Here is a 27,709-nt window from a genome sequence, read left to right on the forward strand (position 1 = left end):
TATGGGTCCATAGGTTTCAGTACAGGTGGCACATAAGCAACCTGGATACTGAATATGCCCACAAGCTTTTGTTCATATAATATACAAATCATTAGCCTCCTTCTGGCCCTGCATAAGATCAAGTCTCAAAAGATGTACATCCTAAGCCTGTAACATCATGTGACATACAAGACCCAGCAGACAATATCACATGATCAGTATCTCCTTGGAAGATTTATTTCTGGAATGAATTTTTCTGGCATTAGCAGTGTGCCTGGCACTGTTCCCAACCCAACATTTAAAGATTACTTTTGCTCTGGGAGGCTGGCTGCTATCTGAACCTTCTGTTTATCCAGGACTTGCTTAGCTGAGACAAATTGGCTGAAGTCTGCACCTTCTGTTTTCCCAGAGTGTGCCAAAGAAGCTCTGATGCATCTAGTTGGTGCTATTCTCCACACATCCTCTCTTGAGCCAGCCTCACAGACTTCACGAGATACGCAGTAATATGATACTCATATGAAATTCTCTACATTATGTTTTCATTAGCTTTTTTTCCAAAAGGAAGCCATGAATATTGAACAATATGCACTGTCATACAGATTTTTGCCAGACCTTGCATCCCACAATGAGAGTGAAGAACCAGCCCTGGTAGCCTTATGTTTTCTCTGTAAAAGTACTAGGGATTAACAGGCATTGCCAAAGCAACAGTATACAGTGGGCCATAGCCAAACTGGTTTGCAAGTTCAAGGAACTGCTGAAGCATAGAACAGTCCCATAAGGCAGACCTAAAATTTGCTCAGCTTAAAAATACAGCCTTATCTAAAACAATGAGAACCTCACTTGGCTGAAAGAGCTCTCACCCAGACCAGCTAAGGCTACCTGTAATTTTTAATGCTGAATAAATTTGGGGTCTCTACATGTCACTACATATGTCACTGTGTCTTAATGTCCATTATGAAGTCAGCAGGTATACAGTAAGTGGTAGAAGTAGCAACAGGAATAGGTAAGGTCCCCCTTTTCATTAGAACAGTTGTAAATTACTGTGTAAAAATTACACTATTGAATTTTTGCATCTCACCCATATGTTAGATGTCTCAGATTTTGAGGAATGTAATAAAAATACATCTTCCTCAGATCATTATATTAATAAGTCACTACAAGTAAGAAAAAATTTTGCCTCAGCTCCTTACAAGCTCCCTGAAGGTTGAGAGGGAACATTTTTTGTTACCTATTTCCTGGGAAAGTCAGGAATTGGAATGAACTGGTAAAATGTTTTCCTGAATGTCTTGTGTGTGTGTGTGTGTGCTGCAAGAAGTGAGAATGGGACAGCTATTTATCCCTACAAGCGTTTTAGATAGCGAAGGAAAAAAACCTCCCTCCTTTTGTTTCAGATGTAAGAACTGTGACTGTGTATATGGCTAAGGACTTGAAGAACAATAAATTACCGACCAGTACCTGGCTTTCTTAGAGATGTGTTGCACTTTATGTATCTATCCCTGCTGTAGGGTCATGACATCTGCCTTTATTTATATTCTCAAATAAGTCTTTGTTCATTTAGTTATGTATTCTTGTATGGGTTTAGAAGTAAGGCATTTCACCTAAAATCTGCCTACTGGTTTCTGTCTTCCTGGTAGTTTCCAGTGACAAGCGTTTCAACATTACTTTAACATATATAAATATATATGTGTATGTTTACGTCCATGAGAATTACAGTTTATTTCTCTAGACATTAAAACTTTTTTTCCTTGGCTGGACAAATCTCACTCACATTCCTGCCCATAATTATTATCTTTCTAGGTACTTCACTGATATTTCTCTGTTGTTACAACAGCTTCCAATCTAAGATTGTTCCAGATTTAATTAACATGCCATTTACCCTGCTTCCAGGTTATTAGTGATGATAATTAAAACTGGACCAATTATCATTCTCTTGGGCGGTATTCTCCATATAATGAATGAGTTTGACAGAGGTGGAAGTTTCAGCTTGAAGCTTGAAATAATGAATTTTAGATTCAACTTCCATTTATTTTTTTTGTTGTAGTTGCTAATTATTGATGGACAGCAGCTGAGAGCTGACCCGTCTGCTGTAATGGATGAAGTACAGAAATTTCTGGGAGTCTCTCCTCATTATAATTACTCTGAAGCCCTTACGTGAGTTAATTTAATCATAATTTTCACATGTTCCTACATTCCTAAAATACCAGTTAGTCTGTAAGTAAGCTCACTGCAAAAAAAGACCCTCATACTTCTCCTTTGAGCTGTCAGTAGCTTCAGTGTCTGCAAAGAACACAGTTCAGGGTTAGATTTTTTGTGAATCATTCTCTGAGTCACTCAATGTGCAGCTTGACTGTTCCAGACGTAGAACTCTGACAAACAGACAAAGTATTGCTGTGTGAGAATTGCCTATAAATTTTGGATTAATCGAAAGGCATTTTATTTCCTTAAGTGGAACAAGGAAAACAGAAATGCATAAATAGAAAGGAAAGATAATTAGTTTCTCTATTATTTTTTTTTTACATTAGCTGCAAGACAGATTCAATGTATTAGTCAGGAATGTAACATCCAGTCAGTGCATCATAAATACACATGTACACAAATCCTTTGGATTCTGACGTTTAGATTTGGTTGTCCTTAAAATAAGACTGAAAACCTTAAGTTTATTCTTTTGGGTCTTCAGTCTAATCCTGGGAGATGCATCCTCCTTGCAGTATCTCACAGCCTTTACACTGCAAAATATGTTTCAGGTTCGATTCACATAAAGGTTTCTGGTGTCAGCTGCTGGAAGAAGGAAAAACAAGGTGTCTTGGAAAGAGCAAAGGTAGAAAATACCCTCCTATGGATTCTGAGGTAAACCATTATTCTCATTGGCATTATAGAGGGATTCAGGGGCCACATATAGGACACCATACAGGTTAAATTACATGAAGGGAGAGAAGGCAAAATTGGGTAGACATTAATTATTCGATGAGCTGTCCCTACAAATGAAGCACTTAAGATAGCTGTGGAGTGCATAGACTTTTTCAGTTCTGTATTCCAAATGTGAAGAATTGCAGTCATTAAAAAAACAACTTTTAAAACTTGGTATCCTGTAGAAAAATAAACTTGACACCCCTGAAATTCCCTTGGAAACCTATCCCTTTAACGTAAGGGACTTGAGCAGCAAAGGCTCCACAGTGCATGATATTTTCTCAGTCGTGATCAGGTATGTGTGTTTGTGTCTGGTTCCTTGCCTTTAAGAGTAGTTAAACCATTGCAAGTCCTACAGACTCTCACTTAATTCAGTTTTAGGAGAGATTAGGTTCTGTTTCTATCAATTTATAAATACTTTTATCAGAATAATGCTTCAGTGAAGAAATTTCCATCGGATCAAATGCTGCAGCCTGTACCCACGGGCAGCTGAGTCTCCTATTCTAGCTGTAGCTTTTATGTTTATTCTGTCCTGTATTCCCATTTCATTTAGCCTGACTAAAATGCAAATCAAAACTTACAGTTTGAACAGCAGTAAGTATTAATGTGGCAAGTAAAGTGTTTTTTTCCTCACAGGACTTAAATTATAAACAATGTCACATCAATAGAATAATATAAAATCATTGGGTGAAGGCTTTTGTCCAGAGATAAGACAAGAATGCGTTTATTTTTGTATTTTTCAATTCTAACTACTTCTGAAAATGGGGTCACTAGTTGATAATTGCCTATATACTAAGATATTTCAGAAGCTTTGATTTCAATCCCGCTTCACTAAATTCAAAGTACCTACATCGGCTTCAGTGCAATTCTTAATTTACATGACTGTGTGAGAGTAGAATCAAATCCTTTGCTTTAACTTCAGTCTTCATTTTGGACAACCTTTGTTTCACTTTAACTTACCTTTTACAGTTCAGCTCCCAACTGAAGAGCTTAAATTTGCATGCAGTAGATAGCATAAAATGATACAAATTGCATAAGAGAAAGTAAAGTTTTGACACAGGTAAAATAAACTTTGAAACCTAGAATTAACAGCAACTGCAGTACAGCATTTTATTAAAAATATCTTCTTTTGTATCCATCAGTGCAGGGCTTTCCTGTCAAGCTACTACAGAGATCACAATGTGGAACTGTCAAAACTCCTACACAAACTGGGACAACCTCTGCCATCGTGGCTGAGACAGGAGCTACAGAAAGTAAGATAGCAGTGAAAAAAGGCTTTTTGAAATCTCTCTTCCACACTTCAGTCATCATACCGAAAGTCTCCAGTAGCTACCTGAAGGACTTGTAAGATATACCTCTTTAGAAAAGTGTAAAAGATAGAGATTATTTCCATATGCTGGCATGTGGATTGTGAAAATATATGTGTTCCTTAGAGCTCTGGTAGGCCAAATCTTTCTCATAAGCATTTCTGGGCCTGTGGACTTGTGGGACTACTGTGCACATACGTGAAAGTTATTTGCAGCTGATAAAAGCTTCAGAGATACATGACCTGTCCAATTTCATGGTAAATATTTACATTTTAATATATCAGTTTAAAAGTATTGTGTTTCACGTAGGTTTTGTAGCCCATTGTTAGGCCACTGTCAGTTTTTCTTACTATTTGATTATTGTCTTGCATAAAATAAGAAAAACGAATGTAGCACAAAATGCCAAGTGTAGTTCTGCCTTTGGAATCAGCTTGCTAATACCCAAAATATATACTAAAAAGGGTGAGAAGGATAGTTATTATATATGATTTAGCTGTGCACAGCAAGAAAATACACAGAGCAAAATCTGGAAGCAACAGGCAAAAGCAATGTAGAAGAATCCTAAACCCAAAACATGACCTATGATTATAGCCTGTAACAACAAACCCTTACAGTGTGGTACGAGCTGGTACAATCATTTGTCCATAATTACTATGTCTGATTTTGTTCTGACTGAAATGGCAAAAAATGAAATATAGCCATTATCTGAAGATAAATTTAATTGGACATGTGAAGCAGAAAAGTTGCAGTATAATCCTCATGAGCAGTATTATACTTGAACAGTTGTGAACCAAACCAATGTAGTGCAATGAACAGGCTTTCACTCCTGGCTTCAGTGAGCAGCAGATCCAGATACTGCACTCTGGCCTGACATTGCTGTGAATGAGGAGTGAATCCACTGAAATGAACGAAAACCTTGTAAAGAGCAGAACAAATCCATACTTAGATTCCCTTAATTTGCACCACCATTTCCCCCCCTTAATTTATTTGCCTTCAATCTATGCTTTATATATTCCAAGATCCCTCAACCTGATCAAAATTGTAACATTTTTCAGTAACCTTCTGATTATGTCAGCTGCGAAAATCTATCAGATTTCCAGATGAAAATACTGGTTCTGGTTGCAGCTATTTTACACATGACTGGTATTCAATATTAGGAATAAGCTTTAGGGGAAAAAATAAGCACAGTGTGTAATCATGGTAGAAAGTTACACTCTAATAATCGAAAACACAAATATCGAGCTTTACATTGAAGTGAGACATTTCAATAATACATCTCACAATGCATCAGTTTAGATGCAAGATAAACTCTTAACTGATAGTACATAAAGTTGAGAAAGAAGATCCATGAAAACTCCAGATGAGTATGGCCTTAATGCTTCTCCACTGAACTTTGGCTCTGGGTGTTTCTAAAGGCAAGAAGAGGCAGTGAAAACAAATGAGAACTACAATACTAAATGCAGTGCTTTTTACAGTAGCTCTAAAATGTTATCCTAATTTGTTTCAGGGTGAATAGTTAAAAACATACATCAAATGGTGGAAAAACTGTATGCCTCAGTGCTGTTTTGCAACATTTATGGAATCATATGATTTAACTTTCAAGGTAATGGAATGGAAACCAGTCTCTTTATTCCCTAAATAGAAAACAGATGCTGAGATCCTTATGTACCTCTAACTGGTCATCTTTATTATTTATTGATTTTGTCTATGTAATACCTGGTTTTGATAGGCCTGTAAAGAAAAAAATCTAGACAAATTTGCTGTATATAACAATATTCTTTACGCAGCACATTTTTGCTAAGGGAATATGCATGATTAATGGTGAGGACCTACTAGAGTAGACATTTTTTGAGATTAACATCTTTATTATTTATTAGACAGATGAGAATTTTCATTTCACTTTAAATATTCACTGTCATATGGATTAATCCCCAAAGCTGACTTGTCTTAAAAAACTTCTCATTTGCTTAAAAGAAACACTCTGGATTCCAAATATCTGTAAAAACAAATACTCTGCATGCTATGGACAGCTCATGCATCCTGCAGGCATCTATGTGGATTTGTTACAACTAAATTGAATAATTGGAGAAAATACCTGGGGTTTTCATCCTGGCATGATTGATTTTTCCCTTGATATAACCTCATGTAACATCACTCAAACATTTCTGAAAAATCCACAGGGATTGCACAAAGCTCCTGTTTCGTGCACTGCTGCCTCAGTTACTCCATGTTCTTCAAGAGCAGCAATTATAAAAGAGAAGAAAATAGGAAAAACTTTGGGCACTATCAATCAAATGCCTGAAGTTTTTATGGTGAGAGAGCCCTCTGCACACCAGTTGAGTGCCTCCTATGTGCAGGAGGAATGTTTCAGCCACGTTCAGATTTCATTTCTTGCTTCCAAGAACTCCCTGTCTTCTTTCTCTGGGAAATGAAGGCCCATGCACAACAAGAATGAGTCAGCAGTCAAGGACAGAATGGTCTCATTGCTGCTCCAGAAATTTTACAACAGAGAAGGTGACATGTCTCAGATCTGTGGGCTACTACTGTGAAGTCCTCTCTGAGGCAAAGGAAGGAGCCCCCTCAACTGTGGGTGATCTGGTGAAACGGCCCAGCTGCAGTCACCATGTAACACCAGGGGGAGCATAAGCCCCCCACACACACAACCTTCATCTTGTGTTCTCAGCTAAACACAAAGCTTGTCCTCCAGGAAGGAATGACATGGTGACTCTCAAGTCCTGATGAGGAACAGCAGGGTGGAGTTCTTGGGTGGTCCCAATGCCTTCACTAATGGAAGGAACTGGGAACAAAATAAGTTCCTAGGGAAGTCTTCAATGGACTCCTGTACCTGAGTGGATCACATTAATAAAGTGGCTTGACCTGGAACTGGGCATCTGATAGCACATAATCTTGAATTTACGTAAATCCAAGCTCCTGTTGAGCTGCAGCTGTTAAGCACCAGCATCTTTAGAAAAGGTGCTGTGGGTTTAGCTTCTTGTGCTCCAGGCGGGCTTGTCACAAAGGCAACAGAGAAGTGAAGGCAAACTGCTGGTCAGCCTTGCAGTTCGGAATTGTTGATGTTCACTTGTTACTTGGTTATGCACAGCTGGTCTGAAGCCACTTCTTTTTCCTTCCAGAACTATTCTATTTAAATAGATTCTCACATTTAATAGGCAACTTTAAAAATTAGTATGATTTTTAATGTGCTGTCAACTTGGTGAAGAATGAAGAGTCTGAGCAAAGCACACGGACAACAGCTAGATGTGTTACATCCCCAGTCGTAGGATGCACATGAGTACAGCTGAGTAAGCAGGTCATACAACATTAATTAGCTGACAGTTTAACCTTTCCTCTTCACAGCTTACCTACAGTCAGCGTTTGATTTCCAATAATAGCCTGTCAGTTATTAACACTCTTAAAAGATACTGATGGATTACAAAGAATTTGTATTTGTCAGTCAAAGTCAGACATTTTATTGTGCTGGTAACAGCCATGGTTTCTGTTCCCCTGGTAGATAACTGCACAGGCAATTTCTATTACAGTTGCTTGATTATGTGAGCTTCACCTTTATTTTCATAAATATGATTCTGACATTTGCTTTCTGCAGACATCTGTGCCATTAAAAATCAATGTGTGATTATGAGCAGAAAGTGACCAGTGGGGGGGGAGTAAACACAGAGCCTGATAGGAAATCATTTAATTATTTGAGCAAACATTCCTGAAAATACTGTGATATTTTCCCAGTTCTACTTGTGCAGAAAGAATTAGTTTCAATGATTTGCAGACTATCTTGTAAATAATATCCTTTTTCATTGCTTAAAAATGTGAAACTTCCTCAGGAAGAAATTAAATAGATATTTCAATGTTTATAAATGTAATACTCTTGTCATTCACATTGAATGAAAATTTCTGGAAACATTTTTCTCAAAAGTTTTTTTAAATAAAAAATAGATATTATTCTGATAGTGGCATGGTATCTGCAGTGCAACAATAAACTCTGATAAGAAAATATAGTGCTGTGTGGAAGTGATTTTTGTGTTCACAAAAGTTGTCCTTTCCCAGGTTTGTTAGCAGCTATTGCAGCTTGACACTGAACTACAACACAATCCAGGAGCACAGGAGCAGCATGAAATGTTTTCAGAAATGAAAAACATTGCTTACTGTCTCTGTGAGTGAGTATTTCTGCTTTATGCAGCTGCTCGTTTTACTGCTTTTGCTTCCTGCTTACTTTTGTATTTCTTGTGCCAGGAATTGGTAATGTGCTGTAGAAACATTTCCAGAGCGTGCGGTTTTTAAGATAACAAGCAGATTTTATTCAAATTATTTGCCTTGGGAATTTGATAGTTGTGCCAATGCATCAGCCTACACAGACATGAGAAAACTTTTCTTATGAGAAACCTCTAAAGATGGTTTGAACAACCTCTAAAAATGGTATGAATTCAGTGTTATCAACAAATTCAGAACATAATACAAGTTTGCAATATCTACTTGGGCACCCGGTGCTTAATATCTTCTTAGAGGTGTAGAAAATAGGAAACATCTGTTAATAAAATATTTTGATAATTACAGAGAAATGATGCAACCTATAGTTTAGAAATCTAAACTTCTATAATATCCATCTCTATAATCTTTTAGAATAACAGAAGTAGAGCAGGAGAGCAATAACAGAAAGGTACGAAGCAAATGGAAAAGATCCTTGTTACAAGTAACACCTGCTGACTTCAGCATGCAATTTATCTACTGTCATGTCATGTTTCTTTTCAGTTCTTACACTCCCAAAGATTTTAGATCTCGAAGGCAAAAGACACTTTTTTGTCTCTGGGGAGAGCTGTCAGGCTGATAGCACAAAGTCACTATCGGATCTCTTCCAGGATGTTTGACATGTAAGTGTCCTAGTTCAAATCCTATAACCTGTGTTATTCAGATCAGAGAAATGGGCTCTTTTGCCCTAAAATGGATCTTATTATTGTGTCCTCAGTTATCTCATCAAGACTGTCCTGTTAAGTCTCCCAGTAAAGCTTATTTATTCAGCTGAATTCTGAACTGATTTACACCCATACACAAAACAAACAAACAAACAAAAACAACAACCCAAAAAAAACAAACCAGAAAAATTATTTTTGGCATAACTTTTTAGACAAACACACATTTTAGCTGTGGAACTCTGGAAGGAAGTGTAAGCTAAAGGCAGGAGCTGGCTCTTTTATGTGTGTGTCAAAGCACAAATACAATTCCTGAACACAAATGGTGCAGGGTCAGAACAGACCTTCCAGCTGAAGCACAATTATTCTACTCTAAAAGGAGGGCATGGAATTTGGCACTAGCCAGACGCATCTGTGGATGTGGACTGGAAAAGGACAAGTGCCCATGTTCACTTAGAGGGATGACTTCATTTTTCTAGCCCGTCTTTCACAACCTCGTCTTTCTTCTTAGGCCACAGTTCCCAGATAAGAGAGTGTTGTGGCATTTAAGCCCCATCTGAACGACTCGACCAAGCGTCCATGTGCACACACACACACACACCGGCAGCAGCATCCACGTCTAGACCGGGAGAAGGGACCTGCCTTGGTTTGGGGATGGACCGCAGCCTCTTTTCCGTGGATCCCAGCCCCTTTTCCCCTGGGGCAGCTGCTCGGCAGCCCCGCGCAGCGCCACGAACCCGCCCAGGGCCCCGCCCCCCGGGCCGGCCCCTCCCTTCCGCTTCCGCGGGGCCGGGCCCCGCCCCCTGCTCCTCCGGCGCGCGGGGCCGGCTGGCGCGCGGCGCGGCGGGAGCTCCGGCGGCCGTTGGGCGGGCGCGCGGGGCGGCCGTTGGGCGGGCGGGGGAGGCGGCGGCGCGTGCGTGTCCCCGCGGGCGTGAGGCGGCGCGGCGGGCTCGTCTCCATGAGGCGCGGTTGGGCCCCGGCGGGACCGCAGGCGAAGGGAGCGGAGCGAGCGGCAAGCGGGCCCGCTGGTGAGGTGGGAAGAGGTGCGGGGGGGGGGGCCGCGGGTCGGTGGCGGAGCCGGGCGCCGGGGCAGGGAGGGGGGGAGGGAAGATGGCGGCCGCCACGTGGCGGGGTGGGGAGGGGTGATCCATGACTCCATGGGGGCTGCCGCCCGTGGCTGTCTCCCTTCCTAGGCATGGAAAAGCAGCTCCTTGCTAATTGGCAAAACTTTTACCCTCACGTGGGTATCAGTCGTTGACTGTGGCAAGAAACAGGCCGAGTCGGCCGAGGGGATGCGGCGCCGCATCCCACCTTTTGTGGTTTTGTTCTGCTTCCTCTTTTTTTTTTTTTCCTCAGTAGAGCCCAGTTTTTAAACGCGTTAACCTTTCCCTTCTCCCCCTCTTTTTGCAGAAGCTGGAAGTACGGAAACGCATCGGTTGCCGTTGGAGAGCCCCTCCCCCAAAACTAAGTGATAGGGTATGTGTTACGTTGTAAGCTCTTAAACGTGAGGTTTTGGGCGGGAATAATAGCGATTGGACAGTTTGTGTTTAGCAGCTACCTTACTGAAACTGGTTTGTGGAAATCAATATACATGTTTTGTTTTTAGGGTATACTTCCTTTGTGTGTGTTTTCTTGACGTAAAAATATAATCAAATGCATAAGTTTATGTGACCAGGAATTGGGTCTGGGTGGAGATGTACTAGTTATGCTAGGAATAGTGGGTTCTAAAACGTGTGTAGCTTGCTAAACGGGAGGTATCTGAACCCGCAGATTTCTCGGACATGTTTGCAGTTTTTTCAGTAAGTATTTTTCTGATTTAATGAAGATTCAAGTACTAATAGTAACCTGCAATTGCAGGAGCAGGGGGAGATGTCGATTGATACTACTGGCTTTGTTTCAGAGCAGTTTACAACTCCTAGGAGAGATCATACTGTTCAGTGATGTTTGCATGTGTTTCTGGTAGCAATATTAAACTGCCTCAAACTTGTTTTTACAGGGGACAAACATTCTTGAGTTGTGATGACAGAAGAAGATGGGGCTAAGTTCCACATGTGAATTCTAGGAGTAGCTGTTAATTTTTTTCTTAGCGTAGGGTGGATCTGTCTTCTGGAATTGGTGTCTTTCATGACCAGTATTTCTGGTTATCAAGCAGGGCTAGCGGAGCTGATTTTAGGCTAGGTCTTAATCTCACTTTAGACTTGACAGAAATGAGCTTCTCAAATGCAGTTCAGACTTGGAACCTAAATAAGATGTTCTGCAGTCTTTCTCATCTTTTACAGAGGGGCTTGAATGTAGCTTACTGTGCCTAAAACTAAGCTTGACCGCTTCTATACGAGTGCAGTTTGGGTGGCTAGCTCATTTTGTGCTGCTTTCGGGGATCTACTGCTCCTGTATTTGGGCTGCCGCCAAGTGTTAAGTGATTAAGAGTAATCCTCTCAGTAGTGCAGTGGCTGTGCTGTGCTCTTGTCATGTAGCTGACTGTACTGCAGTATTGTTATATGTGATGATGTGCACCTGCAGTGGTGGCTGCTCAACTGTGTTGGAAAGGTTGTTGCAAGGAGTATACATGTACTGCATAAGCTGAAGGTAAGTTTGTGAAGTCTAGAAAATAAATGTGAAACCTGCAGTCGTAAATACAGTATATATGCCAATGTAAAACATTCAAATGTATTAATAAAGCAATAAAAGACATACTTTCGCTGTGTCACTTCTTCCTTACAAGACTAACTGATAAGCAAGACTAGACCTGCCTGTGTTACTTGGAATTGCTGATACATGCCAAATCTCTGCTGTGGGGATACAGCTTTTGGTAGCAAGGCCTTACTGTGACTGTTGTTTCAGGGCAAGGCAGATGCATTGTCTGGGAGCCATTCTAGAAGTCACATTATTTTAATCAAGTTACTGCTGCAGGGGAGAAACAGAGACTTTGAGACTTTTCAGTTCAGTTGCTGAGGGATCCATATTCAAGAAAATTTAATCCATATTTAATTTATTTAATCCATATTCAAGAAAATAATATATGGAACCTCCAGTAGATGGTGAATCATTGCAGAATGAGACAAGATACATCTTAGCTGATGTCTTAGCTGATACCAGCTGTGCTGGCACAGCTTTTTGTGGAGTATATTCCAGTTAATAAGCACATTTTTTGCAAAAAAATCATTGCAAACTGAGAAGTTAAGGGGGAATGTGAACTTTTAAAGAACTAGTAAACACCTGAAACTAGTACTGAGACCATTACACTGCAGTTGCTGCCAAGTACTTGGCAACTGTGTGGGGGGGGATGCTGTTTTAAATGGATGGCAGAATTGAGGACTTCAATTACAATACGGATTAGGTCTGAGGAAATAACTTCTGATGGTCGTGTTAGTCACACTTTGGAACAGACTGGTAGGGAGATTAGGGAGCTGTCATAGGACATACCTAATTTTTTTAAGCTTGTACTCTTGCTGCCATTGCCAAAGTACAGCTAAATGTGGATTCAGTGTGGAGCTATAATAAGTGGTGCTACACCTGTTTAATTGGTGGTGTGTGGTTACTCTTTCCTTTTAAACAGCTCTGCATAAGGCATTATCATATGACATCTTTACTGCTTAGGATTTCAAGTTTGTGGCTGCCAAGCCTGGTAGCCAGTAGTCACAAGCATGTGCTGTGAATTTCCTATTCTCCAAGAACAGTGAGCTTCTGTAATAACCTCAGTGCTTGAAAAAAAGTTAACGCACCTGTTCCACAATTTTAGGCTTTCTGGTGTTGGTTGTTAGGGAGATGGTTCAGGGTTGAGATAAATGTTCAGTGGGTTTTGTGTCAGTTGCAGTCATGTTTCTTTTCTTTGGACAAAAATTTGGGAAGCAGTGGTGTGGAAGCTGGATAGATTACATATCAGTGTTGAAGATGGTCATCCAATCTGGTAATAAAAGGGCTGAGTGTTTTCTTAGTTCATGCAATCATTAATGCTAACCCACTATATAAAAAAAAAACATAATGTAGGCTGAAGAGCAGGTTTTTATACAGCTTTTGTTTGTATTAAAAATGATGAATAAAAGGAAGAACAGTAAGGGTAAAAAAATTCTTAAACCAGTTTTGAGAGTGTAGGATAAACTTTTACAGAAACTTAACTAAGTTAAAACATGGACAACACTAGGAATTTCATTCTATGGAAAAATGGCCCAAAGTTTATATGCTTTGAAGAAAATGTATTCAAGTGTACTCTTTTTCACTTAAAAAGCTTAAATGAAGTTTACCTAGCGGATGTTCTTGCAGCATCTACTTGTACATAATATGCAGGGTTTAATGTATGAAAGTTGTAGTCGGTGTGGCAGTTTTTATTGGATGCATTTACATCATCAGGCTCATTGAACAAAAAGTAGAATGGCATAACGTGAAGACAATTTAATTTTGTGTTAGAAACTGAAAAGGCATGCTCTGCATGAAAATTACACTGCAACATTTAAAAATCTAATAAAGCATCCTATTAAAAGCAAGCTAATAGAACTGCATTGTACTATATAACCTACTTCACCAAAAGTCTCAAATAAGAGGTCTTGTATAGCAAAGCTTTGATGGTATAAGTCAATATATTTTAACAGATTTACTTCCCCTTAAAAGGGCTATGTATAAGTAAAAACAAATGGTTTTGAAATCTACTAGCAGATTTTCATGTAGGTCTAACTGTAGGTGGTCACAGTACTGATTTTTGACAGATTTTTAAATTTCGCACTACTTCAAGTAGTGTGGAATCACAGGAAATAAAAATATATTAAAGCACCTTGTGTACTAGCTTAGCACCAGTTCCAACAAGATAATTAAACTAGTCATGATCCTTGAAAACTTAAGTTTGAGGTCAGAGAGAAATCAAGGGCCAAGTCTTCAATCACATGGGCTTCTGCAATGTCAACAACACTTTTGATGCAAATTGTGTTGTCTTGGATATTTACTACAATACCAGAGAGACAATAGAAATATAGAAATTAAAGACTGTCCACTTAAAACAGGAATACAAGCATCCCACTTTCTTCACAAAAGGCTACACAACAGTGTTGTAGCCAGAGTGTTTGGGGATAGGAAACACAGGAAAACTCACTGGTAGTCACAGCTTGCACAGTCACTATGTGATGACACACGTGCCATACTTGTCACACTGGAGTGTTTCATGGCCCACAGAGCTTTCATTACATCATTTTAAGAAGTATGTTTGTTAATGTGATCTGTAGAATATGCTTAAAGGTAGTCAGAATGGCCTTTAACAGATCATGGAGGTAGCACTGAACTTTCTTATCTTCCTCTTTATAGTTGGTCCCATATATTTTCAAGACCAACCAGTGTTGCACTAAGGTGGTGATAACTTCTTGGGTGATTAGTTCCTCTGTTCTGTATGGTAAGTTCAGTGGGGTGGCCCTTTTTCAAAAGGATAGTAAGTTGGTTTATATTTGACTTGTCTATCAAGAGTAACTTTTTATTGGTGCATTTTTATAATAAACCATTAAGGTTTCCATAATGTGGGGAACACTATCTGATATGTTAAGTACTTCAAGTCATTGAAAACAGGTATGAACTCTCACCTTTCCAGTAAGATCAGTCTTAACCAATGTTGCAACTAAGCAGGACAGAATTGTCTAAATACAGTCTTTTAGAAAATAGTAGCTTAAGAGTCTAGACCTTTTCAGACTGGTTTTGGTTCAACACGAAAAAGGATTTGCATTGTATGTACTTACAGTATTCTCTGATAGGATTGATGGAGTTTCTTAGTGTTACTTGTGTAAACCCTCTCCAAAACCAGCAGTGAGACTATTGGGATGGTTTTCTCTTAGTCTGATCATATACTGACAGCCAGTGGTAAACAGGAAAAGATAATTACATCCAAAATGCTGTATGTGTTAAAAATTATAAATTTCAGAAAAAAAGACAAGTTTCTCTAGAATTCATTTGGTTTTGATCTAGCTCTTGCAGCTATGCAGGGTGTTTGCAGGAAAACACTTCCAGTGTATTACCTGTTTTATTTGGGAATGTATTTTATGCACACTAAGCTGAGAGAACATTTGTCAGAATAGTTGGGGATCTGATTATTGACAATTATTTTCCTTCTGTTGTTTAATAGATACTCAGAATCACTTACCAAGAATCAACCTGCTAATGGTCTCATTAGCTGATGGAACATGAGTCGAAATTAGAGGGCTGAGTGTAAGATCATAGGAATAATAATAAAACAGTCAACAATTGATTATCTAGATGGAAGATTAATTTGAGATCTGCAATTCTATAGAAGCTTGGAGCGTAAATAGCTTGGAGCTACTTAAAGTCTTCCTGTGGGCAGTGAATCTCATGGTGAACTCCAGCTGTCCTGCTACAATGTTATTCTAAGTTGGCTATCACTTTTCCCCTTATCTTTGATACATGGTAACTTAATCCTGGAATATACAGAAGTATAAATTTCCTTAACACAGAGGGATTTTGTTTGTATAGTAATCCCTGACTGGAAGGGTTGGATTTAACAAAAACATTAATCAGGAAGCTGTGTCTGTTTCCACCCACTGTGAGCCCCAGCTGTGCCCTGTCTCTGCTGTTCAAGTTGTCCTGCCTCAAACCTGTTAATAAAGTTTGGGTTTCCTTACAGACATTCATAGTTTGGTCACACTTTTTATCCAGGGTACAAAAGATGATACCTTTGTGTAGACACCTGGAGAATCTTTCACTCCACAGCCATAGCCCCAGGAAGTCACACCATATACAACCCAGCTTTCCCCTGGCCGTTCACACATCAGTGGTCCACCGCTGTCTCCTTGACAGCTATCAACACGTTTCTGTTCCTGAACATTTCCAGCACAGAGCATTCTTCCTGTGAATCTTCTTTTGTAACGCTCTTCACATACCCTTTTGGGAAGTAAGGGGATGGAAGCCTGTTGTAATGTTCTTGAATAAGCCCTTCCTGAAAAGAGAACCCAAATTATTGTCTCATAATCCAGTTTTTGCAGTCAGTCCTTCTTAAGACTAAATACTGGAGAATCTACTGTTCAGTAAATAAAACACTAAAATAGTATATCGATATGTGAATAGGGATATAGGTGCTTTTTTAAAAAAACAAAAGTTTAAAAATCAAGACAAAATTTTATTCCTTGTGTTCACTGAATCTTTCCAAGGCTGGGATTGGCTTTGTTCCAAACACACACTGTCTTCTACAATAATATATTCCTGAGTACTTAAATGGGGAAGCCTTGAGGTGTGGAGATGGAGAATAAAGCTACAGAAATACTTCATTTCTAGATCACCAGTTCATATCTTGTCTAGCTCAGCCTGACAAGTGCCGCATTCTCTGTTGGCTTCCAAGTAGAGCATCCAGCCAGCCATCATGGTTACACCCTGTAAGTACATGCAAGCTTTCTTGTCACTTCAGCTGAGGACCCCGAGTGTGCTCTGGTAGGGATGGGCAGTATAATTTAAATCTTTCACAATCCTGGTAACTCCTATGGACCAGAGTACTAATGGGACTCCTGACCAAAAGGAATCTTCCATTTTGTGGGTGTAACTAGAGCCTGTACTTTGGTTTTCTTTATCTGTACTGAACCCTGTATTGTATAAGCAGTACTCTGCTTATAAGATGTCAAGATTTAAATAATTTGTCTTTTTGCTATGGCTTGCACCTTTTTTAGTTGGAAAGATGGGAAACTTTTGTTGGATTTTTTTAAAGTAAAATCTTAATACTTATGATTCATGTAGTAAGTGTGAAATTCCAACCTAAGTACTGCAATGTAATTTATTACTGTAATTAGAGCCAATTGCACTGGTTAATGTTTCCTTAAATAGATGTCCTAAGTTCAAATATTGTAGAACTTTTAATTTGTGTAAAAAGCGAGTCAGAGCTAGGCAATGAATTAGCAATTATTGTTAGCAAAATAACACACCCTACAAGTCTGTCTCCTGTATTCTAGTACAGTGACCTAGACATCTGTGCACACAGATTGGTGCATGTAAAGAGGAAGAACTGATATTTGGCCTTGCTGCCTGGTCTCCTTGCCAGTTGGAATGAGTCAATGGAACAAAGGCTCAAGTGTGGTTGCTTTGGGATGTATTCAGCACCATAAAAACATTAAAGTAGAATATGGTTATCAATTTGTAAAACATTTGAAGGACGAAGGCCTCTGAAGTGGAGGAGTCTTGTGCTGACCTAGAAACTGACTAGATAGTTTGTTCCAAAAGCCTGGCTTGCAGATTGCACTGCAGTTCTTGTAAATCTTGGCAAGATGTTCTCTTATTTAAATCTGACTGCTGACTGAAAATCTCTGTGGTAACAAGAGAGATTAAAAATAATATTTTAAATTCTATCATGTATATTTTCTATCCATTTTTCTATAGAAGTAATCTAAAGAACCTTTCTGATATACTCCTTGTACATACCTTAAAAACCTTAAATATATTAGAGCTGTTATGTGCTGAGGCAGGGGGAGATAAGTGACTGAACAGGGTGCACATGGCAACAAATAAGCTTTTAATTCATCCTTGTCAATCTTAATGAGAGCATTTTACTGACTGGCTCTGTGATTTAGAGTGACGTGGTTGATCACCACTTTTCAAACACAAACTAAATTCAGTAAACAAAGTGTTGTCATTCCTAAGGCTCAGGAGAGAAAACATTCCCTTGTATAAAAAGGGTAAGGTTGTTTCATTTTGAGCATTTTATTATTTCAAGTATTGGAGCTTTTTGTTGTTTTTTTTGTTGCTTTGGTTGCTGTTTGTTTGTTTTTGTTTGTTTGTTTGTTTTAAATAAGTAGCCTCAGGTAGTGAGATGGATGGGTGGAAAACATTAAAACATTTTTACCTGTGTCACCCCATCCAGTGATATAACAGTTGGGAGCAGTTTTCTGTGGTCTCTCTCTTCTTAATGGCAAACAAGCAGGTAAGACGTGGGTACTGAATCTGGCACACTGTTCCTCTGGCCCCTGTAGCCTCACCAACGCTATGTCATAGTCGCTGCTGTTGGGCCTGTACTCTTTATGCGTCACAATCTGTTGGACTCCGATTTCTTCTTCGTACTCTTCTGGTACCAGTGTGTGATAGTCTCCAACCCGCACAGCATAGTTCCGAGTGTTGTTGCCATACCTAAGGTTGAGGTGAAAACAAGTACGGTTGGGTCATGCAAAGTCAGATCCTAAGCATGCAAACAGATTTGATCAGAGTCTGCATTGCTTATATAAATAATGATAGAAGTTTTTGTTTGGTTGGGTTTTTTTAAAGCGCAAAAAATGCTTTCTCAGATGTTTAGATTGACATTCATGTGTATCCTAAATAATATAAAAAAACCACCATTTCCTGAAGTTCCAGGTGGGCTATGTTCCTTTTTGTATATTTTCACAGGCAAGGTTTCCAAAAGCCACCTTGCCATGACTGGCACTTATTTTAAAGGGTCAAACAAGGTGTGCATTTTAAATGTATTTAGTCAGGGTAACACAAATTGCCAGTAATGAAAACCTGTATATTAACATTATTGTGATGCTCCAAATAATTACTGAAATGAAAACAGTGTTGAAGCTTGCTTTGTAGGTTGGTTGAGAAATCCTGGAGGCTTAGATAACTTGATGAAAACCTCTTATGTTGTACAGAAGTCAAAATAAGGAAAACTAAACATACATGCATCACAAGCCCCTATTGTCAAGGTGACAGAAAGCCTGTAAATCTTAGTCTTGTTTTACATCTAACATGACCCAAATTTTTTTTCACATTGTAGTCTAAACGGTACATACCTTAGAGATTATCACTGTGGCTGAAATAACATTTTTCTGTGCGTGCCTTTGGAGATGTTTGGATTATAGCACATACAGTCCTTGTTAGGGAAATGCAAACAAGGGAGTATTGTGTGGTACATTTATTTATTTTTAAATCTGGCTAAGATAACCCAAATAGTTTTCCTTTGACTTCTCCGTTTCCCTCATAGCCTTTAACAGGAAATTTGTAATATATGTGCAGAAAACCCCCTACCATGTTCTGTCACATTCTTTTTATACCCTCCAGCAATGTGGTGATGCCCATAGCTTACTAAAGCTTGCTGGGGACCAGTAGACAAGCAGGTTTCTTCTGAACAATATAAGGCTATACCACTTAATATTTCTTCTAATTGTGGCTTGCATTCCTGGTTGCCTGCAAAGCTTTCTTTGTCAAATTCTGCACATCTCCTTCAGGTCTTCTGTGAGCAAATTTCACTTCTAGTCTTCTAAGAAGAGGATTGCAGGTTATGACCAAACATCTGTTCATCTGAAGATGAACTGCTATATAGGAAAAATTAAGTAACTTGTCCACTGTTAAACTTTTTCCAGGTCCTCCTCCATAGTAGTATGTGCGAATTGTTCTCCAGATAGTGTATTTTCCTTGTGGCTGGAAATAAAAATTCTATAGGAGCTGGAAGTGAAGAAATGCAGAATTTTTAAAGTTTACAGAGGTGTTGAAAAAAGTATTCACACTGATTTTAGACTCATAGGGAGAACTGAGAAAAAATAAATTTCAATAAATATATTACTTATTTCCTTCTGGAAAAAAATAGCTCAAGAGCTTTTCTGATTTGTCGATCTCTTGATCAGTATGTTTATCTCAAAGATATTTAAGGAAAAAACCTCTACTTGGGTGTTCCACATTGCTACTCTTTCTGTTTTGACCACAAATGTGCTAGTATTTTATAACTTACCACTGAATCAATTTTCATTAGGAATTTTCTATTAAGAAATGAGAGCGTTAATTGGGAAAGAACATCAGGAAAAGCAGAAGCATGAATCCTGGCTCTCCAGGACTCCAGTCCTTTTAAGTGTCTAGAATAGATGTATTTCTTTGTAAGCTTTTTTTTTAAAAAAAAAAAAAACAAAAAAAAACAACGAACAAACAAAAAAACCAAACAAACACAAATACTTAAATTTCTCATATTGTCATTTCTAGATAATCTTGAGTGGGTTTGCCAGTTTTAAAAGCTCACTAAGACTTTACAGTTGATTCCTTTCCTGATAAAATACATGGCAAAATTCCATGGAAGTAGGGTTGGCAACTGATACATTCATTTTATCTTTGTTGCCTTCAAGGAGATTCTTCCAAGTAAGAAAGGCTGTTATGTCTTAACTGGATCCTGTAGTTAGGTACATCTGTCTGTATTTGGCCATCTGAAGTATGACATCAGTGAAATCCTGTAGGTTGTCAAATCCTCACTGTCTGCTGCCTGCCAGGGATTTCTGCTCTGACACTGATTACTTCCCTCCTGGGTCACTGTTGCCATACACCTTACATCAGAAAAGGCTGATCTTACCATACTTTGTCAAGACACTTAGTATTCTAGTATCAGTCTAAACTATTATTCTTACTGTGAGCTATGATGTGGGAGCCAGTAAATGTATAATCCAGCACTAGCTAGAAAACAGTTGTGTTTTTTACAGCAGAGCTGTGGTCTGAGTTGTTCTTTTTTTTCTTCTGCCATCTATTTGGATGGAGTAAGGCTACACATCTTTAGTTTGTTAACAAGCTTTTCAGTATAGGTGTTACTTAACACACCTTTCTTCTGGTATTATTTCTGTGAAAGTGATTTTTTTATTAATAAGTTGCGTATCTTTACAATGAAATTCTTGGTACCTTTCAGTACCAGTTTCCACTGAATAGGTTTTATATATGCACTCGCTATTGCTTCTGGGAATTTTTAGAAGCTACAATTTAGAGTTTAATTTAGCATGTTTACATATAGATAGACTTGAAAGCAAATTTTCCTGGTCCATGTGCAAAATTTTCCAGTAATGCTTTGGCAGAATCATAGCGTTCAAAGCTGGAAACATGTTTTTAAATAAATATACAAGTTAGGGGTTGGGAAAATATTTTTTTATTCCTCTAGTTATGAAAAATGTTAGTAGGGAAATTTATCTGATCCCTTAAGTTAATCTTGTGTTCTGCAGAAAGTTACATCTGCTGTTCTGCATATATATATAAAGTGGCCATTTGTCTCTTCACAGGGAGACTATGTAACATCATATGTAGCGTATTTCATAAAACTACAGCTTAGAGATTTCTGAATTGGTTGCAGCAAGAGAAACTACCAAATTAATGGCAAGTGTATTCTTGGGACAGAGGAATAAAATGCCCAGCTGTAGAATGTTTTACACACTGACAACACCACTCCCTGTGCCCCTCTCCATAGTGGGTAAGGTCAGTGTATAGGCAGGTACCTGAATCGTCAGGATGCACCATATCAAACCGTCTTTCACTTTTACAAAAATCTATTTACAGAACAGGTGTAATGCTCAGATGTAAAAAGTGTAGGAGCACTGTGATGGGTTATATAGCCAACGGAGTACTTCTCTAGTATCACTTCTAGAATGGGTGAGATTTCAAGCAATCTTGGCTGATGCGTTACCCAACTTTGTAAGATCTATTTTCCTCAGAGTAATTTAGAAAAGGAAGCTGATACAGTAAGTACTTTCCTTACTATTGCAGTAAAATGGCTTTGTGTTATCATCATTTGGATTGCTCTAACTTACATGCAAAACCCCCATTAAAATAAATGGAAGGTTGTTTTTGTTACTGACCTCTCAGATATATTTTTCTCCTCCAATTTCATAACTGCATCATGACATTCCACTTTAAGAATCTAAATGATACAGCAAGTGAGCCCAATAAGTTAACTAAAATTGTGCTCTTTCCTTTGCCAGTTAAGCAATATTAAATAGATTATTTTTGCTACAGTCATGGTTTATACTGTTGATCTTGCTGCCTTTAAAAGCTATCATAAGCAGGATTCTGTACCCTAAAATGTATTGCTATATATGAGCTTTTAATGTTTGAAAGTAGTATTTTAACAATTTTCAGTACATATCTGAGTGTCATATTGGAATACAGATGTATAAGGTAATTAGCATTAAATATATATTGGCCTGACATTCCTCTAGCAAAAACACTTCAAAATGGTCACTGAAAATAATCTCTCATAATTTATGGATACACTTTTGGCTCTGTGCAGCAAATTACCTATGCTGATAGTTTCTGTATAATGAAAGCTTTTATACCTTCAATAAATATTTGCCCATCTAAGTTAACCACTGCATGCATTGACATAAAGGTTTTGTATAGATATAAGAAATGTATTCACAGTGCTTTGCAGGTGTGCAAAGGTGATTTTACATGGTATAAACCTTTATTTTTTTTAGTGTAACAAGTGCCTCTGCCTTTTAGTTCATAAGCCTTATCCACAATATTCATTACAGGATTTACTGTATATTCTCTTGATTATCTTTAATGTAATTTGAAGGGGGGAAGGAGTTGTGTAGGTTTCTTGTATCTTATTTAAACCTCGTGGGAGTCAGAGTACCAGAGAGTAAAAAATTTATTAGGTGTTTGTAATTTAGATGAGAAATGAACACACTTCCTTCTTAAACTGATTTAATAATCAATATAACTTGATTTTTAATTGTTTATTTTGATTCATAAACCTAAGCATGAAGGACATTTGTTTATGACTAGTGATAATGAATGCTCTCCTGTCATCTGATCAGATAGCTTTGTAGAAAACTTTCTGCTTCTATTTAATGTTACATCCTTGAATTTGACAAAAGGAACAGTGTTCCCTTTAATAGGTTCCTGCTGGTTTTCTGTGTTATGGATTATGGTCATTTATAGCAGAATAATGAAGAAGAGAGATACAGGAAAGCTTGTCTTAATTAAAATACTGATTTTAAACATTTAATAGAATGAGAAGTGCTGCTTCTGATGCAAATGAATTAGACTTTAATAGGTACAAGTCTTCTGGAGAGACACTTAATGAGGAGTCTTTGCACAGATTTACCATATTTCTGTGCACACTCACACACATAAGGCTTTTCTTAAACTTTTCATCTGTAGACAACTTTATTTCTTCCCCAGTAGCAGCTGGTATTTGCCAAATGTGGAAATATTGTAATAGAGCATCAGTACATAAAAAAGGCAAAGTAGTTTAACTCAGAGGTGTCCAGTCTTCCTCCTATGAAATGGCAGAGAATCATCACACACATATCACATTTGAAGAGTGGAGACAGAAGAAGAGTCTGAGAGTGCTTCATGGGTGGAAAATGATATTGAATTTAGATTATTAGCCCTGGATCAGATAGAAGGCTCTAGTGCAGCCTGGCAATATTGACCTTAGCGCTCCTGGCAAGTTTATTTCCCAGTCAACTGGAGGATGGGTTAATAATCAGCCACTATGCTAATATGATCCTATTTCCAGTCAGGTAATGTACTGGCATTGAAGGCACACCTGAATTAATCTCACCACTTGTGCTGAATTTTAACTCTGGTGTCTGCTTTGGTTTCTGGTGTCTTACTCGGTATTTGGTTCCACTCTGCCTCGGGGTCCCTAGTTCTCAAAACAAAACTACCAGAACAAAGTATATGTGGGCATTCAGGACTGCCAAAAGCACTGAAGTAAGAATTAAAACAGTACAATGTTCAAGTAACACAGTATTTCCTAAAATGACATAGTGGTCATTATATTTTCTCTATGCCTCATATTTATAATTATCCAAAATGAGTGGGTTTGTATGTATAGATCTGCAAATTCCATATAGCTGTCAGAACCACTCAGGATAAAAATTTGTAACAAGTTAGCTGGGTTATGAGAGGAAAAATAGCTTCAAATTATTTTTTTATGTTACATTGAATTAGGTATCTATGAAACTACAGAAACCAGTAGTGCTGCTACACTACTGGCAAACAATTTTTATCATCATGAAAAAATTGCTTTTAATTTTAATCCATAGTACAGATGAGACTACTTCTGTTATTTTAAGCAGTGTTCCAATTTCCAGGATATGAGAAATGGTATACTGGGCTTTCTCTTGTCTGCCTGTGGAAAATATGTGAAGAAGGCACTTGATCTATAGATAGCTCTTGGAAACCTAGCCCCTTAAAATCTCACTGAGATCATTAGGAAGTTCACCCCAGTCTGTCCAATGTCAACTTAGAGCTAAAGATGCCTTCTCTCTGTTACACTAAACAGTAGTGCATCCACAGGCTGTGAGAGTTGCATGCTTAGATTTAGGTTGCCCAGTTCTAAATGCAACATCTGGGGCAAAACAAGGCTTTGGTCCCTTAAACCACGTGTAGCAGTTTTAGGACAGCCTTTAACCGCCCTTTGAGTGCCTGCACCAATCTGAAAGTATTGCAGCAAAATACTAACTTGTTTCATCAAACTTTGTGAAAGCCTCCTAATAAAGTCAAAAAGTTGGGTAACTAAGATCTTGATTTGCACACAGAAAATACAACTGGCTTCCTGTGGCCTCACTTGCGTTTTCCTTGAAGGAGGATCTTCAAGGCAAAATAACAGAAGGAACTGCCTTGTTTTCAAGCCTTTAATCAGAGGCTTTCTCAAGAGCTTAAGCTGCATCCTTAGTAAACACTATAGAGATGATAGACAAATAAGAAGCCATTTTATTTAAATTTTTATGATAGAAACTTAAGTGCTCTCACAGTTCTGCAGAAACAACTGGGACATTAGAAGAAGCAGGCAGAAATTTTATTGTGTTGGACTATTTCAGCTTAAAATACTACCAAGAAAAGTCCTTAATTATTTTTATGAAACATGGAAATTTAAAGATAGGCATCTGGTGCTAAGCAAAGGCAAGTTTCCATTCAAGTAGAAGCATAACTGACTCTTCTTTTTAGTTATTAGTGTGCAAAAGGAAAGGCTTCAAGTCCACAACTAAAACATTTGCATCCCACTTGAGCGAATTCTAGCAAATATCCTCAGAACTGCAAGGCTGTTCTATGCTTTTATTCCAGCACATACTAAGCTTTTGTAAGGATTCCAATGAAATAATTGCTGTCAAAACCTTAAAATATTAAACCAACTTCCTTACTGTGCAAGTTGGTGGTTTTATATTACAGTAACTTCATTGGCAATTAATTCCTGATGTCAGAAGTACTGGAGAGGGGTATCATAAAAGCCTAACAGGAGAATTATCAGTAACAGAACCTCTGTTCTTGCAAAAAAAATGGATATGACATTTAGAAAAGCTAGATAATAGCTTAATACTGAGAATTGCAGAGCAAAAGCATGAAATGTGATTTACAAGGGAGAGTAAGTTGCAAGCTAGTTGCTAAACATACAGAAAGGAGCTGAGTTTGACATAATTTTATTAGATGCCAGTGTCGGAAAGTAACAAGTTTAACCACTTAGACAATTATTTCTTTGTTAAAGGAGATGGGACGTTTGTTTAGACGGCTGCAGAAGACAAGTCTTCATGTACTGTAAGACAGCAGAGTAAGGCAGTTTCTCTGGCCTATTTATGAAAAATAAGCAAAATAGCTCAGTCTCACTAGCATCCAGTATGCACATTTCCTTTCCTGTTTGACTCAGTAAAATACACAATAGTGCTTTACCCCAAAATGTGTTTGGGTGGACTAGTTAATCTGGTCACTGCAGTGTTAAAGTAAACACTATCACTGCTAGAAACTATCATTACGAAAAAATAATCTGGACTGTTACAGTTCCTGTGTTTGATGTTTGCTCAGTTGTCTTCACTATAACCTGAAAGCCATAAGCTGCATTTCAATGTATTATGGTTTTTTGTTTGTTTTTATTTGGGGCAGAAGGAGGTTGTTTGGATTTTTTTAAACCAAAAGACCAACTAATTGGAGCAGCTTTCAGTGGGCTTGAACTGGAATGGTTTTGCCTATACTCAGAACAAGAAAATAGTTTGAAAATACTTCACTACTGAAAAGACACCTACCTTTTAAAGCAATGTGCAGCAGTGAGGACCCAGCAGCTGCTGATGAGAGTAGCACCACACAAAAGTCTTCCATCACCATGAGAAGATTTCAGTCGGAGTGCAACCTGCCATGGCCAGCCACCTCTGCAGAGGACATAACACATGGTGTTCAGGGTACAACAGTCCAAATGTCAGTTACCTGTAATGTAACACCTATGTAGTTTCTTTTACTGATGTAGCTTACAAACCCTGTTATTGAGTAATTGTTGATAATACCTTCATATTTATGCCACACTCAGAATTCCATTTAACAGTGGTCAGGATTACTTTAGGGATTGTTGGGCATCCAGCACCAAGTGCTTCCTCCCACTGTCAATTATTTTAATTTTCCCGTCTCAGATTGCATTCATTTTGCCAAAAATATATTCTGTGTTCATCGCCAAATACCATCCAAGTCAACAAACCAGAAATGTCCTGTCAGCCAGCATGGGGAAAGAAGGAAATTTATTGAAAAGCTTAACTCAGCCTCCTTTCTTGTTGGCATTAGTGTCTGTCAGTTCTGAGCAGCTTGAAAAGGGAATCTGGCAAACTAAGAAGTCTAAAGCAAGTGTAGAAACCACAAGCACCTTTTTTCAGCCTGTGATCATCTATCTTGTATAGTAGAATTGGAATACATATTTTCAGGCCTCTATGGACAGGATGGATTATTTTTTGCCAGTTTAATAGATTAGCAAAAGATGGAATCAGCGAGAATGGAGAGGGAGAGAGATGCCCTTATAAGTGACAGCAATGTCCAAGCTTAAGCAACAGGCAGGCTTAGGTGTGTTCTGACTACTGTTAATTGAATAGGTATGCTGGAGCACAAGAGCTGCTCAGGATCATCTAGACCAGCATCGTATGTCAGAGTTGCCGGTGCCGAATGTTTTAAAGTAAGGTGGAGGAAGTTGCTTCCTATAAAGCATAAAAATCCAGACGTTTTTCTTGTTATGTAAGATATGTTTTAATGTGTCTTTCCAAAATGGGGTAATGTAGAGAGCTTTGGATTTCCTGGTATGTATGTTTGTATGCAGTTCATTTTCGATCTTTGCTACATTCTTAGTCTTAATGACTTTTTGTACAATGAGTGCTTTTCTGATACTGTTCAAATGTTCCTTTCCTAGATTTTGAAGCATCTCTAAATGCACTGTTGGATTTCTTTCACCTTTTTGCTTCCTCTAATGTCACTGTGCTTATTTATGAGATCAAGTTTCTTGCTCTGACTTAATTGTGCCATCCATTATTCGTCACCATTTCATTTTATCCAGTGTCCTTGGTACACATATAATTCTCAGACTATAATTCTGAGTCTTCTTTTTCTATACAATGCATTATTTATTATTCTCATTTGTCTCTTTACTAAGGTAAGTAATCCTACTTTGCTCTGACTACATTTATGTGTTTTTTCTGGGCTCCTTCTTGTTACTGTTCTTTGAAACTCCTCCACTTAGGCCATGTCTTTTTTGAAATTGATTGATTGATTGATGCTGTGCGTATGCTTTGAAATAAGTTGCACAGTGACATGTAATGATACCATAAGTATATTTTTTACAATCCCTTTTCTAAGATGCTGTGATTATCTGTTTTTGTGGTAACAACGGTTAAGTAAATAAAGCCTATACTTCCTGTCATAGCATTTAGTAGTAGTGTTCAGTTAATCTGTTTATATTAACTAAATGTAAACATGTCATTAAAAGCTAAGAACAAATTGTAAACAAAAAGCCTGGTTTTACAGTGTTGTCATCTTCAAGGATTATTTTGTAAAGGAAAATCGGGTCTTAGGCAGAGAATCATTCCCAGGCTATTTTTTTCAATGTAGGTAGCATTTAAAGCTCACATCCTGGTATCAAAATAGCCTTTTAAAAAAAGGGGA

The 27,709-nt window shown here is 38.2% G+C and overlaps 2 protein-coding genes and 1 non-coding gene across 5 annotated transcripts in view; 2 read left to right on the forward strand and 1 right to left on the reverse strand.

Annotated features, from left to right (window-relative positions):
* The window catches only part of LOC127384533 (bifunctional heparan sulfate N-deacetylase/N-sulfotransferase 3), a 68,186-nt gene extending 60,000 nt beyond the window's left edge, over nucleotides 1-8,186 (forward strand). For all 3 annotated transcript variants that reach the window (XM_051619092.1, XM_051619091.1, XM_051619093.1), the window contains 3 exons: nucleotides 2,021-2,130; nucleotides 2,724-2,826; nucleotides 4,029-8,186. In XM_051619092.1, the coding sequence (XP_051475052.1) occupies nucleotides 2,021-2,130; nucleotides 2,724-2,826; nucleotides 4,029-4,148 (333 nt within the window). In that variant the 3' untranslated portion in view covers nucleotides 4,149-8,186. The remainder of the gene's footprint in view (nucleotides 1-2,020; nucleotides 2,131-2,723; nucleotides 2,827-4,028) is intronic.
* Nucleotides 8,187-10,257: 2,071 nt separating this feature from the next.
* Nucleotides 10,258-10,388, forward strand: LOC127384992 (small nucleolar RNA SNORA24). Its single transcript, XR_007889555.1, has one exon. It is a non-coding gene; the product is annotated as a small nucleolar RNA SNORA24 (small nucleolar RNA).
* A 3,088-nt stretch (nucleotides 10,389-13,476) lies between these two features.
* PRSS12 (serine protease 12) overlaps nucleotides 13,477-27,709 on the reverse strand; it is a 46,049-nt gene continuing 31,816 nt past the window's right edge. Inside the window, exons 11-13 of the mRNA XM_051619430.1 lie at nucleotides 25,822-25,944; nucleotides 17,922-18,202; nucleotides 13,477-16,034 (exon numbers count right to left, since the gene is read on the reverse strand). Of these exons, the coding sequence (XP_051475390.1) occupies nucleotides 15,727-16,034; nucleotides 17,922-18,202; nucleotides 25,822-25,944 (712 nt within the window). The 3' untranslated portion in view covers nucleotides 13,477-15,726. The remainder of the gene's footprint in view (nucleotides 16,035-17,921; nucleotides 18,203-25,821; nucleotides 25,945-27,709) is intronic.

Source organism: Apus apus, chromosome 4 (genome assembly GCF_020740795.1).
Source record: "Apus apus isolate bApuApu2 chromosome 4, bApuApu2.pri.cur, whole genome shotgun sequence".
NCBI lineage: Eukaryota > Metazoa > Chordata > Aves > Apodiformes > Apodidae > Apus > Apus apus.